This window comes from Pseudorca crassidens, chromosome 17 (assembly GCF_039906515.1).
Source record: "Pseudorca crassidens isolate mPseCra1 chromosome 17, mPseCra1.hap1, whole genome shotgun sequence".
NCBI lineage: Eukaryota > Metazoa > Chordata > Mammalia > Artiodactyla > Delphinidae > Pseudorca > Pseudorca crassidens.
The window spans coordinates 16,461,453-16,475,900 of record NC_090312.1 but is presented as its reverse complement, the minus strand read 5'-3'; the positions used below and the strand labels follow the sequence as shown (position 1 = coordinate 16,475,900).

At 44.8% G+C, this 14,448-nt stretch overlaps 2 protein-coding genes across 5 annotated transcripts in view; one reads left to right on the top strand and one right to left on the bottom strand.

The window, feature by feature from the left end:
• NTAQ1 (N-terminal glutamine amidase 1) overlaps positions 1–14,448 on the top strand; it is a 252,410-nt gene that overhangs the window by 54,447 nt on the left and 183,515 nt on the right. The window lies entirely within an intron of this gene.
• Positions 5,336–14,448, bottom strand: part of FBXO32 (F-box protein 32) — a 34,174-nt gene continuing 25,061 nt past the window's right edge. Inside the window, exons 7-9 of the mRNA XM_067711340.1 lie at positions 12,187–12,369; positions 11,107–11,250; positions 5,336–10,714 (exon numbers count right to left, since the gene is read on the bottom strand). Of these exons, the coding sequence (XP_067567441.1) occupies positions 10,625–10,714; positions 11,107–11,250; positions 12,187–12,369 (417 nt within the window). The 3' untranslated portion in view covers positions 5,336–10,624. The remainder of the gene's footprint in view (positions 10,715–11,106; positions 11,251–12,186; positions 12,370–14,448) is intronic.

Below are 14,448 nucleotides of genomic sequence, written 5' to 3'. Positions count from 1 at the left end.
ACAATAAGCAAAGGCTAGAATTGTGGGGGTCATTGATTTAGTTATTATGTTTCTCTTTAGAGGCAGTGAAGGCTACATGGTTTTTCTGCCTAGAGCACATAATGCAAAAAGAAAAAAAAAAGATAGTGGGCTTGTGAATAATAATAACAAATGTTTATGTAAAGCTTATTATGTGTTAAGCACTGCTCTAACCACACAAAAGTTATTAATCATGTAAAATGCAGCAACTCAGGGGCTTCCCTGGTGGCGCAGTGGTTGAGAGTCCGCTTGCCGATACAAGGGACACGGGTCGTGCCCTGGTCCGGGAGGATCCCACATGCCGCGGAGCGGCTGGGCCCACAAGCCGTGGCCGCTGAGCCTGCGTGTCTGGAGCCTGTGCTCCGCAATGGGAGAGGCCACAACAGTGAGAGGTCCGCGTATCGCCAATAAAAAAAAAAAAAAATGCTGCAACTCAATTACTCCTCACAACAATTCCATGATGTAGGTACTGTCATTATCCCCATTTTACAGATAAGGGGACTGAGGCAGGTCAAGGTTTAGTACAGTGCCCGGTACAGCCAGGAAGAGGCAGGGCAGGGTTCAAACTCAGGCAGGTTGGCTTCAGATTCTTTGCTCACTATGCCTTGCTGCCTCTCTGAAGGAAGTAGGGGCTCCTTGGAGTAATTTTGAAATTAAGAAAAAATGAAATTGCAAAGTAAAATTAAAACAATTGAATACAAGTTTAAAAAGTACAAAGAAAGGGGAGTCACTCAAGTACTCTTATGTGGGTTAAGAGTGACTGTTTCCTTGCACTCTTTGGCACCTGCCAAATGTTATTTCTCAGGATGTGGTAGCTGGCTAACTGCCTCTTGTAGCCACTAGATTCCGCTCTCCCTCTGGTTTTTCTCCCTTGCCCTCTGAAGCCTTCCTCTAGACTTTCCTTGCCTTTGTTCTCTTTCTAGGAGCTTGTATTTATTAGTCAGGGTTCTCCAGAGGCATAGAACCAATAGGATGTCTCTCTCTCTCTCTCTCCATCTCTGTAAAGATATATATATAGTACCCCCCTCCCCCAGATATAGATATATAGATGTTGCAGGAAAGGGACCCCTTCCAGGCCCCGAGAGTGGGCTCTTGTCTGACACTCGGAAATGAATTGTCTGAGGAGACACACGTGCTGACAAAGCAAGAGACTTTGTTGGGAAGGGGCGCCCGGGCGGAGAGCAGGAGGGTAAGGGAACCCAGGAGGACTGCTCTGCCACGTGGCTCACAGTCTCGGGTTTTATGGGAATGGGGTTAGTTTCCAGGTTGTCTCTGGCCAGTCATTCTGACTCAGGGTCCTTCGTGGTGGTGCTTGCATCACTCAGCCAAGATGGATTCCACGAGGAGGATTCTGGGAGGTTGGGAGGACATGTGGACTGGTGTCTCCTCTCTCCTTGAGACCTTTCCCGAATTCTTCCCGTTGATGGTAGCTTGTTAGTTCTGCGTTCCTTACCAGGATCTCCTGTTGTAAGATGACTCATGCAAGTGGCTACTATCTTGCCTGGCCAGGGCGGGCGGCTTCGGTCAGTGTTTCCCCTAACATAGAGATAGATTTTATTCTTTAAAATAAAATATTTTGTTCTTTAGAATCTGTCTGTCTATAGAATTTATTTATTTTAAGGAATTGGCTCATGCAATCGTGGTGGCGTTGGCAAGTCCACAATATGCAGGGCAGGCTGGCAGGCTGGAGACGGAGAGAAGAGCTGATGCTGCAGTTTCGAGTCTGGAGGCAGGATTCCTTCCTTGGGGGCATAGGGGGGGCACGTGTAGGCTTTTCCTCTTGAGGCCTTCAACTGATTGGATGAGGCCCATCCACATGGTAGAGGGTGATTTTCTTTACTCAGGGTCTACTGATTTAAATGTTAATCATGGGCTTCCCTGGTGGCGCAGTGGTTGAGAGTCCGCCTGCCGATGCAGGGGACACGGGTTCGTGCCCCGGTCTGGGAGGATCCCACATGCCGCGTGAGCGGCTGGGCCCGTGAGCCATGGCCACTGAGCCTGCGCGTCAGGAGCCTGTGCTCCGCAACGGGAGAGGCCACAACAGTGAGAGGCCCGCGTACTGCAAAAAAAAAAAAAAAAATGTTAATCACACCTAAAAATTACCTTCACAGCAATATCTAGATTGGTGTTTGACCAAACAAATGAGCACCATGGCCTTGCCAGGTTGATACAGAAAATTCCCACTACAGGGCTCCTTGAAGAGATCTGGGGTACATTTGGGCTTCTGTTAGTTTTCTAGAACACTGGTGAGACTCAGGCACTGGGACCGTAGGGGATACAGAGCTTTAGTTCTCTCCAAAAGGGAAATCTGCCCAAACTTCAGTGTTTTGTGTTTTGTTTTCAAGAAACCATTTGAAACCACCAAATGGGCTTGGGTGGTAAGTCTTGGTCTCTGGTTCTTAAGCCACAGTCCCTGGCTCCCAGATTTCAAAGGAGGAGCCCCTGTTCATACTGATTCAGGAAGAGCATATAGTAAGCTTGTGTCTGATGCTGCACTGTTCTCTTTCTCAGAAGCACGAACTCAGTTCTTCCTCTCTGAATTCCTCTGGTACTTTGTCCCTCACTAGGGCACCCGGAACTTTGGATCGTATGTTGTGGTTGACGTCCACTCTCTTGCCCGCCTGGGGACCAGGTCGATAAAGTTATCTGAGAGCAAGTGCTGAGTTCACACTTCTGAATGGCTGTTCCGGTGCCCAGGACATTGCTGCTTCATAAACATGCCTTAAACATTGGCGAGAATTTGAAATGCCGATTCTCTGTGATGCTTCTTGGGTACAAACATGATTGGCGTCAGCCTCAATGAAGCCCATGTAGAATAGGAGGGAGGCAACTTTACACCTGTCCCTGACAGGCAGAGTGCTCCTGTCCAGTTTTTGCAGGTCCGCGTATCAGGGCGGCCAAGATAACTTGCTGCTGATTTAGGCTGTGGCTTTTATTTGCAGACAGATCGTCACTCAGCGTGGGATGGGGGACATGCAGCAGAAGGATCAGAGGGAATTTGTCTGAAGGGGCAGAGCTAGAGTGTCTGTCTGATGCACTGTCCTGGCTTCCTGTATGGCTGTAACAAGTTACCACAAATTTAGTGGCTTAATACAAATTCATTAGAAGGTCAGAAGTCTGGCACAGGTCTCACTGGGCCAAGGTCAAGGTGTCAGCAGGGCAAGGTTCCCTTCTGTAGGCTCTAGGGGTTGATGGTTTCCTTGCCTTTTCCACATTATAGACTTCGATATCATTCCTTGTCTCTTTGGGGAACCATTATTCTGCCCACCATAGCAGCCTTATGATTTCCATTTTAAAATAAGGTATTAGTGTAAGATATGATTTTTTTTTTTTTTTTTTTTGGTGGTACGCGGGCCTCTCACTGTTGTGGCCTCTCCTGTTGCGGAGCACAGGCTCCGGACGCACAGGCTCAGCGGCCATGGCTCATGGGCCCAGCAGCTCCGTGGCATGTGGGATCCTCCCGGACCGGGGCACGAACCCACGTCCCCTGCATCAGCAGGCGGACTCTCAACCACTGCGCCACCAGGGAAGCCCCTAAGATATGATTTTTAATGGAAAGGTATAAAAATTTCACTAACTTTAACAATCTTAATTCTTTTTACAGAATTTGAGATATATTTATGTTTACTAAATTTATAAGTTATTAATTTACTTGGGAATGTTTTGCTTATTAGGGTTGAAGCTTCTTTGAGCAGGTATTTGAAGTGCTTATTTTTTAAAAAAGCAAATGCATTAGAGTTATAATTGCAGCTTTAAAACGTTTAAAGGAACTTTTATTGTTTGTAAAAGGGACTTGTTTAGTCTGTCCAATGTGAGTTTATCAAACAGTAATAAAAGACCCTCTTATTTCGTATGAAAATTTACTAGACTTGTAAAGATTTAGTTGAACTTAAAAGAAACTTTAATGAACACGAGGTTTCCACATTTGTTACTTTTTCAACTACCATTAATTTTTAACCAAGACGCTATAAATAGTTGTATGCATGTAAGCTCAGGCTGATTCTTATTCTAGTCCAGGGTAAGTCTGTGGTCCTGAGACTTTCAAAAGCATTTTATGAATCTGTGTGTGGGTTTATTCATTGATTCAGCCCAGGCATTGTGCTAGGTACAAATAAGATTACAGTGTAACAAAGTCCATATGCAAAAAAGTGATACAGAAGATGAGATTTTCTCAGTTGGAGGGAGCTTCAGCCAGGAGGTGGTCCTGAGGAGCAATAGATGCTTATCAGACAGAGGGGCTGGGAAAAGCGTTCTAGGCAGGTGGAACGGCCTGCGCAAAGAATGCATGGGATGTGTAGGGAATGGTGAGATTTTGTGATCCTGTTGGGAGTTAAAAAAAAAATCTCTAATTATCCTCAGGTGCCTTTTATGTCATTTTCTGATGGAGAGTTAGTGGCAGGATCAGGGCAGGTTCCAGAGTAAATGTGCTGGGGAAGTCTGTCATCCATGGGTTAGTCACTTGAGCATATTATACCCAACTAGGAATGCAGTGCAATTCCTAACCCGATTCTCTTGCTGCTCAGGAAATCATAATTATTAACATTTACTGAGCTCACATTTTATGTGCCTGGCTCCTAGCACTTTACATATATTAGCTCACTTAACCCTCACAGCCACAGCAATAGATTTATTATCAACAGAGTCGAGGAAACGGACACAGAGAAGGGTGTTAAGTAAGGTGACAAAAGTTACACTGCAGGTAAGTGACAGGACCATGATCTGAACCTTGCACAAGCCGTTTCCTCTTTCTGGCATGCTCGTGTCCTCATCTTCTGAGGCTGGCTCCTTCTCACCTTTCAACATCACTTCCTCAGAGAGCTCCCCCTACCCCCAACCCACCTTGTTATTCTGCATCTCAGTCCCTTGTTTATTCCCTTCATAGCACTTATTACAAATTAAATTCATCCCCTACTTGTTTTTTTCTTTCCCACTAGAATCTAAATTCCATTAGGATAGAGACCCCGTCTGTCTTGTTCACCATCCTATACCCAGTGCCTTGCACAGTGTAGCATATAGTAGCTGTTCAATAAATGTCTGTTGATGAGTAAATTAATACTGACTTTAAAGTTCATTATTCCCAAAGCATTCTATTATATGAATAGTAAGTGGAAATACCCCCTTTGAGCATAATACTGTATTTCTGATTCAGGTTGGTACTCAGCAGCAAGCTTAGTTTTCTATGTATTCCTAGAAAATTTTACAACGATGATAAGTTTCTAGGAGAAGGAATATAACTTTCACTCAGCAAAAGATAAACATACTCAGTTCGATTAAAAAACCAACTTGAATTGACATGCACCAAAAATGCACCAGTGTGTGTTGTTGGAAAAACATTTATTGCAATTCAGTGTCAAAAAATTTTTACAAAAATACGCCACCGTCTGGTACAAACAACTATAAAAAAAGAAATCAGTTCATCATGCAAGAAAAGAGTGCAAATAATTTATACAGAAAGACTCAGCTCACACAATATTAAATAAACATCTTTGCATGTAATTGGTCTAACCTTAAACTTTTAGTTAAAATGTTCAATCCCCTATTGTATTTTTAATTAAAAAAGTACTTTAAAGCTTCTAAAGCTTAGGATATGGACTTTAATAGACACCCCCTCTGGCTAGGGTGATTGGCACTTGGTAGGATAAAGATGGCGCCAAGTGTTCTCAAGTGTAGAGCACTGTTGGAGCCTTCTGTTTAACAGACTTGTGTATCATTAATTAAACAAACATTTCTATACTCAGAGACAGAAGAAGTCATGTTCAAACTCCAGAAGTAATGTTGTAGCAGATGGAGTTTCAAGAAGTTCAGAGTTTTGAAGCAGCCATCCATTTTTGGCCAGACGGAGCAGGGCCTGAGTTTTGAGAGATCTCTCAGAAAGCTTTGTTTGCTGAGTTCAAGGACACTTTGAAAAATGTCTAGCAGACAAAGTCATGAATATCGTGGTCCCTTGCTCCTTGCTGCCTCATGGAACAACCCCCCTTTGCTTGTGAGGTTTAGCAGAGAGTGATCTTCCACTGGGTGGAAGCTTATTGGATCTCACAGCAGGTACCAGGGAGATGGAAGGGATGGATCAAATGTACCTTTTAGTCTAAGGGGAGAGGGAATACCTGCTTGGTTACCATCAGAACCTCAGTTTCTAGAAAGCAAGCCAGCTGCTCAGCCATTAGGTGTCTCAGGGGCCACCTTTATAATTAAAATCTAATTATCCAGGGAAAAATAAACTTGTCAAAATATGCTGCTTACTTTGTGGCAAGCAGGCTGTACTCACTAGTATGCCGTACTCACAGCAGAGTCAGAGTCAGTAACAATGTTAAGCAACCCCTTAACTTCTCCAGGAAGAATCAGGGACTTAAAATGTCTTTAACAGTTAACGGCCGGACACCGAACACTGGACACGAACGTGCCTTCCACAGCGAACGTCTTGAGAAGAATCAGCTTAGGTGTCACGTGTGTCCAGCCACAACAAAAGGTGCTGGGGCAGGGGTTACAAAGTCAAGGCCTCAGAAAGTCCCAAGTTTACGCTCAGGTCCACTGTTGAGCGCCAGGTGGGTTGAGGCATGTCACCTGAATATTCTGGACCCACTACCTCATTTTGAAAGGCAGAAGGAATGCCAGACTCCAGCGTTTCTAAGGTCCCTCCCAGCGCTCAAGTCTGGGGGAGGAGTTTCCTGCCTTTGGAAAACCACGAGGGTTGACTCTCCTTAACAAAACGGAGAAGAAAGCATCTACAGAAAACATTGAGTTTAAAGGAATTACGATCTTGTTTGTTGAAGACATCAGGGGCCAGAGATATATCTAAGAGCCCCATCTCTGCGATTGCCTAGAGGTTGAGGGTGTTTCTGAGGTCTGTTTAAACACTAATAGGATTTTAGGCCAGCATCCAGTCAGAGGATGGTTCACAGACTCGGAGAGTTGGAAACAGATTAAAACAAAAAAACACGAAAAACAACAGATGTCAACATAGAAAATGATGATAGAGTTTAGTTTAAAAAAAATTCACACATAAAATTATTACAGTTAAAAAAATTCACACGTAAAATAGCGTGTTTGCATAGCAAGACATAATTGCCCTTCAGCCTGGCAGGAATATATAAACTCAGGTGCCTATTTTATGATAAACATTGTATTGAACACTAAGAATGATACACATTTGAAATGACTGAACTTCTTGTAAATCACACCACTTGCTTAGACAAATGAAATTCCAAGCTTTCTCTTCTCCCGTATAAAAACAATGGAAACAAGGAGGCTCTGTTAATTGCAAGCTCCCAAACAGTTTATGAAGAGAGAACTGTGGCAATAAGGCAATACACACTCATTACCTTCCTTCACCATTGCCAAGTAAAGCCTGTTCTTGCCTTGACAGTTTTGCAGCCCATCTAAAATATCAATATCTCCTCTGAGCCACTTCAATATAAAATGGATCATCACTAAACATAGGTCATCTTACAGCTGACCCTTTTGATCTCAAAACTGGGGATGTTTTCACGTTGTAGTTTCTGCTACAATCCTCCCATGTGACTGGTCCATCCACTAAAAGTAACAGCATTGAGTAATAACACCATCTAGTTTAAAATGTCTGGATCTTGTTATAAGTTGAGCCCTCCTAAGCTTCGCATATTCTCCTTTCCTCAAATGCTGTGCCTTCTTCTCAAGACTCTAGGATCGTTGCTCGGAAACCTGTGTGTTGAACCAAAGCATAACACCCCTGTGGCTCGGCTTCCACTGTCCTGGACAAAACTCTTTCCTTCTCTGGAAGTCCAGGCTACTTTCATATTTGACATCAATTTTAAATTCTCCTTTACAGAGTTGGGGTGGGGGTAGGTAGGTACAGCAAAGACAGTAGAGCATTCTGTCTCTTCCAGCACTTTCCATTGTCATGTCCCTTCTGGCTTTTAGAACAGCGGTTCTGAGACAGAGATTCTTTGTTTTTGTTTTTTAGGTCACTTTGTCCTGGGAGGGTTTGCCAATAGAAATTCTATAGACAATTAGTGCCCAGGGAACAAGCATTTTCTTTTTAACTCGCTTTACTTATACGTGAGGCTCTGGCCATGCTTCACAGCCACCCAGTGGCACCAACACAGGTGCTCACACCTGCTGTGCTCTTTTTCCCCACTGCCCTCCCACAAACCACAGCATCAAAGACACGCCACTTCTATTCCTTCCCCTCTCCCTCTCCACCTGCCATTTCCTTCCTCATTCTCCTCTTCCAGTGAAAGGGAACCACAAATGTTGGTTTCTTCTTTTCTTTTCCTTAACAATTTTCCTTGACTCTGTCACACACCACCTCCAATTATGCCAGAGGAGATGGGGAGAGCCCCGAGTCACCATCTGGGTAGACATTTCAGAAAACCGTTAAGCCTATCCCTTGTGGTAGGGTCGTTCTGCACAGATGCTCCTGCTGCCTGGGGCACGCTATGCGGTCACGAGCACCACGGACAGTCCAAGTGACACTGGTTCGCCAGTTTCGTGCTGACAGCCAAAGCAGGCAACATTTCTGGGACTGCAAACCTGAAGGTGCCGAGGAGTCTCCATCTGCTCCTTCAGCGTGGAGGGGTGGAGGTCATGAGTTGGGGGGAAGATGTGGAAGGCCATGAACGCCAAAAAATGCCAGAGTCAACGGTTCCAGAGCCCTCACAGCAACGACAGCCCTAGCTCCACTCACATCTTTAAGGAAGCTGAGACCTTTGCGAGAACCTGCCTGAATTATGGAAGACAGAGCTTTTTATTCCATGGTCTGGACCCTGCATTCTCAGTGTGACCTTGACTCGGGGGGAGAAGAGGTGTTACAGTAGTTTGTGGCCCTCCAAAGCTCAACCTTACCCAACAAGATCTTATTCTTCAGTATTTACTTTTGCTCAGAGTTGAAATAAACAACTTACTTTTTTCTTGTTCAGGGGGGTGGTGACGAAAAAAGATATTAAGAAATCCTGGTGTAGGCACAGACCTTGCAAAGTGAGGAACATCAACTAGTGGTCGAGTTCCCTTCCGGATACTGGTACTTGGGTTGTGCTTTGAGGGAAGGGCGTGAAGGGGTCCTACATCACTAGTTGGTCCCTTGGCTTGTCTCTGTACATTCTTAACCATCTCTCCCCATTTCAGGTCACCCCAGATTCAACCCCTAAGAATACACTGCTCCTCAACGTAAATGTGAACCAAGTTCCTATTTCTGCTTCACTTATGTGCCAAGGTCATGCTGGGTGGCCACTTTACTTACTAAAAAAAAAAAAAAAAAAAAGGAAAGCAAATACAATTGCAGAAATATGTACATTGTTGTAGAAAAGCAAAGTTCTATAAAAAGTAAAAAACAAAAACATCCCCCATTCCTTCCCGGGAATATTGACTCCGTAAGTCCTGAGATTTCCTTCTCCCACATAGTTACCTGCTGGTATTGGCCTAGCAAGTTCCCCTGGGGTTTGGAGCAAGTTAAGGATGAACTCATGGTACCTCTGCTCCCTATCTGGCTGGAACGCCAGGCTTTACTTTATCATCCTTACAAGAAGCCCTACCTCAGGTTGACTAAATTTTGGTGTTGCATGTAAAGAAAACTCCTCAACTATCACCCACCAAGAGGAACAGCAGCTGATATGTAAAAACCTGGTTTACAAGCCTTTATCAGTACTCTGGCTCCAAACAGTCCCCAGGGAGAGGCTTATCCGTGAAGATACCCCAGGAAGCCCAGACAAGCCAAGAAGTTAAACAGGAATAAGAAAGTCTTCACAGCTATTGGGTGACTAATTCCATCTTTTCTGTGGCAGGATTTCCTCTTGAACTGTTTTTAATTGGCCTTATGATGTTGTCCCGAATGAGCTACAACATGGAAGGAAAAAAGGCATAGATGCTTTGGGGTTGTTCTAGAAAAGAGGCAACCCCAAAGAGTGTCCCATTCGTCTAAAAAGGAAGCCTGAAGCATGATGAGGATTGCCTCCAATATCTCTTCCTGTTTTAAATCACTTTTTATATGATGAAGAAACAAGAAAAACAGAGACTGCCTACTGGACCATGCGCTTTGTCCGAGCGAGTATTGTAGCTTTCCGAGGTAGACTATTGTGTGGTATCTTCAGAAGATAAGGCCCTATACCCATGCGGGTTTAAGATGAGTGGTGCTTCCTTTGCCTTTTCAAAACAAACTCCAGATCAAAACCCAAAGCCCAGGGATTTCTCATATGTAGTTTTTCTTCTTTTTTTTTTTTTCCAACACATTTTCACATTGTAAACAAAGAGCATTCTATCTTGTATTTGAGTTTTGCCCCTTTCTCCCACATCTCTAGGGAACTATAAAGGAGTCTCAGTGAACGTCAAGAGAATTCCATTTTCACCGATGAAATAGAATTCCTGCCTCATAGTCTTGCTGGCAAATCATTAGGAAAAACAGTTTATTTACAGTATTTCTGCTTTTCCATACCAATTCTAATGAGAAGTCCATATGCTTAAATTCCCAGCCAGCAACTGCGTCTCTCCCCTCCAACGTCCTCCCAATGGCTTATCGCAGAAGTTTTGAGCCAATGTCTAAAATGTACACTATTTACAAATGAAGCGTCCAAACTCTGTATTTCCAACCATCCAGTCGGCAGGGGGACCCTTCTGAAGTGTTGTCATGTGCTGGGATTCAGAACTTGAACAAGTTGATAAAGTCCTGGGGTGAAAGTGAAACGGAGCAGCTCTCTGGGTTATTGGCTGTGCACGGGTGATCGGTGCCCTAGAAAGGAACATCGTGGTTAGGTGGGCATTCTCGGCGGCATCTCATTGGCTTGTAGCACCCTAAGTAAGGCATTGCCCAACCTCAAAACAACATTCCTCTGTCAAGAATGCCCTGTGTTATGGAAAAACTAAAGAGCTGCATGTGTGGGTGTGTGTGCGCACGCGTGCACAGAGCGATGGGGGAGTTTGGGGGGGGCTTGCAGAAAAAAATAAACACAGGGGGGTGAAGGAAACAAAGGTCTTTGAAAGTTTCTGAATCAGTTTACCTTCACCTTCAGCTGGGGGCTACAACAGTGAAGAGCAGGAAAGCATTTGGCGACACAGCGCTAGTGCCACTGGCTCTTAGGGGCTGGGCTGGGGATGTGTGGCAACGACCTCCAAGACATATACCTTCCAGGAAAGAATATGGCAGTGTCTGCAAAGCTGAAGGGTGTCTCCATACTGCTCTTTCCGTGGGTAACAGCGCACAAGTTTAAAATACATCTTCTTCCAATCCAGCTGTCCTTTATCTGACAAAATTAATCGCTTGCGGATCTAAATATCAAACAAATAAAAGTGGTTCTGAAAAGTTCTGCTCCTGCCTCCTTTCCACCTTTTTCATCTATACCCTGGCAACAGCTAGGGAAAAAGTAGCAAAGATATAAAGAAGTAGCTTCTGAGCTCTACCTAGTGAAGGAAACAATAGCTTTTAACCAGTCTTTAAAAGAAACAGGTGGCCGATGACGCCTGACTGGTGACCTGTACTAAATTGCATTTGGATGGTCTTGAAAGTTTAGGTGATCTCAATAAACCACTTCAATCTTTTCTTTGCTGTAACTTGAGTGATTATTTCCGGGAGATGCAGTGACTGCTTGGCACAATGGCTCTATTTTATATCGAAATATTAGTGGTTTCGTGAACAGCACTTGTTGTGCTCACACTTTTATGTAAAGAAGGTGGAAAAAAAATCTGAGGCAGTGTGCGGAGGGGAAAGAGGCCTAGAGCTGGTGTCAGAAGGCCCAAATTCAAATCCAAGGCCAGTTTCCCCACCTAGAGAGCGCTCCACTAATTTGGATATGTCACTTAGCCACTTGTGGCCTTAGTCTCTCCATCTGTTTGAAGTGGGCATAACGATATCTACCCTTCCCTGGGTCATTAACACAAAATGAAATAACATCAGTAAGTCCTTTAGCTGTAAAATCTCATAAAAATGTAAGTTATTTTGTTAGAGAAAAGAAGGACTGGTGCCAATTTATGAATTTTTTTGGAGCAAGTTGTAACATGGGACTAGGTTAAGAATATAAGGTGGTTTTTTTCTTCCTATTGAAACACATAAACAAAATCTCACAGATATTATTTAGAAACTCCTTGAACTGTTTTCTAGTCAAACCAGGGAGCCCTGGAGAGTGGGTTTGAGAAGGATGCCAAGGCAGCTTGAGGGCGGCGGGCAGAGAGGAAGAGAAGGAAGAACGGCCACTGGGCTGCACTGACCTGCCGCTCGGAGAAGTGGTACTGGCAGAGCTTCTTCCATAAGAGCCGGTCCTCGCTGAGCACGTGCAGGTCAGGGGCTGCCTGGCCCAGGCTGACCAGGTCTCGCCCGTCGCTCAGCCTTTGCATAATGTTCAGTTGTAAGCACAAAGGCAGGTCAGTGAAGGTGAGGCCTTTGAAGGCAGGCTGTGGGGAGAAGGGTTATGTTAAGTTGCAGGGCAGAGAGTAGCTATGCACCAGGTGACACCAAGGATGCAGCTGTCCCCTCATCCTCCAGCCTCAAGGTGGTTTATTGATCAGAGACCAAAGCAGCAGTTCTCTCTACTCTAAGTACAGACACAGGACCCATGACTGAGACCCGCAAAGAACAGCCTGGAGCGGCTCGCAGATGGTGCCAGAGGGATTTTCCTAAGTTGCACAAGGCTTTTTTTTTTGCATGCATTATGAAATGATCACCACGATAAGTCTAGTAACCATGTGTCCCCATATAAAGTGATTACAGTTTTATTGACCGTATTCTTTATATTGTATATTACAGCCCCAATGGCTCATTTATTTTATACCTGGAGGTCTGAATCCCCTTCATCTATTTACACTTTTTCTCTGAAAGATTCCCCTAATAGCGCACGTTGGATTCCTGTGCTTCACTCAATTACAATGTTCGCTACCTTCCCAAAGGACTCACTACCCTGGACAGAGCACCTCCAGCCTCGGGTCTCACTGCCCACCTCCTTGTGACCACTGATCTCCCCAAGTAGGTTTTCTCACTGGCCCCCAAACACGCTGCCCACAAGGCCCTCACTCTGCCTGGGCCTCTGCTTGTCCACATGTGACTCTTCTTCACATCCAGTTCAAACTCACTTCCTCTGAAAGGCCTTTTCTGCTTTGGTGACTCCCTCAGGCCTTAGCCACTGCATCTTCCTAGAATTCCTAGGATCTCTTTCAGGTGCCTTTTGCAACAACTTCCTTATTGTCATGTCACGTAACCCATCTGCAGAAGGAAGCTCCACGGAGGCAGAAATTTTTGTGTTTTTTCATTGCTATGTCTAGAAGAGTCTAGAAGTGTGCTAGCATATAGTAGGCACTCAATAAATATTTGTGGAATGATAGAAGTCAAATAATTCAATAGGTACAAACAGCAACAACAGAAAGACTCTATACTGGTGTGTGTGTGTGTGTGTGTGTGTGTGTGTGTGTGTGTACACACGTGTATGCACGCTTTGGGAATGGCTGGTCAAGAACCTTTCAGCCTAAGATCCATCATCCATTGAGGCGTCTCTATTCAAACCTAGGGCTGTACGGGACATTCTGATAACTATTGGTCTGTGGAGAACACACTGGCAGTTAATCATGAGCTTCTGCAGAAGTTGCTTCTACGTATCCTTGAATTTATATTTAAGCCCTTTAATGTTTAAATTCTGATGAGCTCATGTTATTCCACCCAGACCCAGATCCTCGAAGGCAAGGTCTAAGCTTGTATCCCTTGCAGACTAGCCCAGCACAAAACCCCTCTCCTGAGTACCTATTATGCCTGGCACCGGAGCTGCTGCAGTGGGCGAGAGACCCAGAAATATAACCAAGTCATTAGAGAACAAAGGTTAAATGCCATCAAGGACGTAAGCGCCAAGTGCTATGGGAACAATCTGTACAGAAGGTCCTCAGTAGTACTTGTTGCTATTTCTTGAACAGCAACTGGCTGCTGCCATCTGGATAAGAAGTCAGCTCAAATCGCTCGAGACCATGGTTCTTTGTCCTTCCCATGCTAGTCCTGGGTGAGCTCTTGAATTTGAACTACTGACATTTTTAGCTCAGTGTTCTATCACCTCTGGAGGTCACACAAAAAAACAACAAAAAAAACAAAACAGGATGAAGAAACCCTTCCTCAGCTGAGGGGAAAATATCCTGGGAATGAGTACTGAGTTCCCTCCTCGAAATTTTAGGGAACTAAACTCTGTACGAGGCACATCAAGGCTGGAACACACAGGATTCCAGGGGGACACACAGTCTCAGCAATTCCCTCCTGCGTCTCTGCAGAGCAGGACAGGCGTGCAGAGGGAAGGTGGGCAGTGGCAGGGCGGCTTGGGAAGTTGGACGATGGAGAAGAATGGGAGGTGGCATGGGAGGGACACGGGTTGGACGAGCAGCAGATCCGGATCCCAAGTGCCCTTGGGAAATCTGGGTCTCAGTTCCCCTGTGTCCAAAATGAACTGGCTTAGTAGAAGTCTCTGAAGATCCTTTCCAGCTCCAGCAATCTCAGACTTGGAG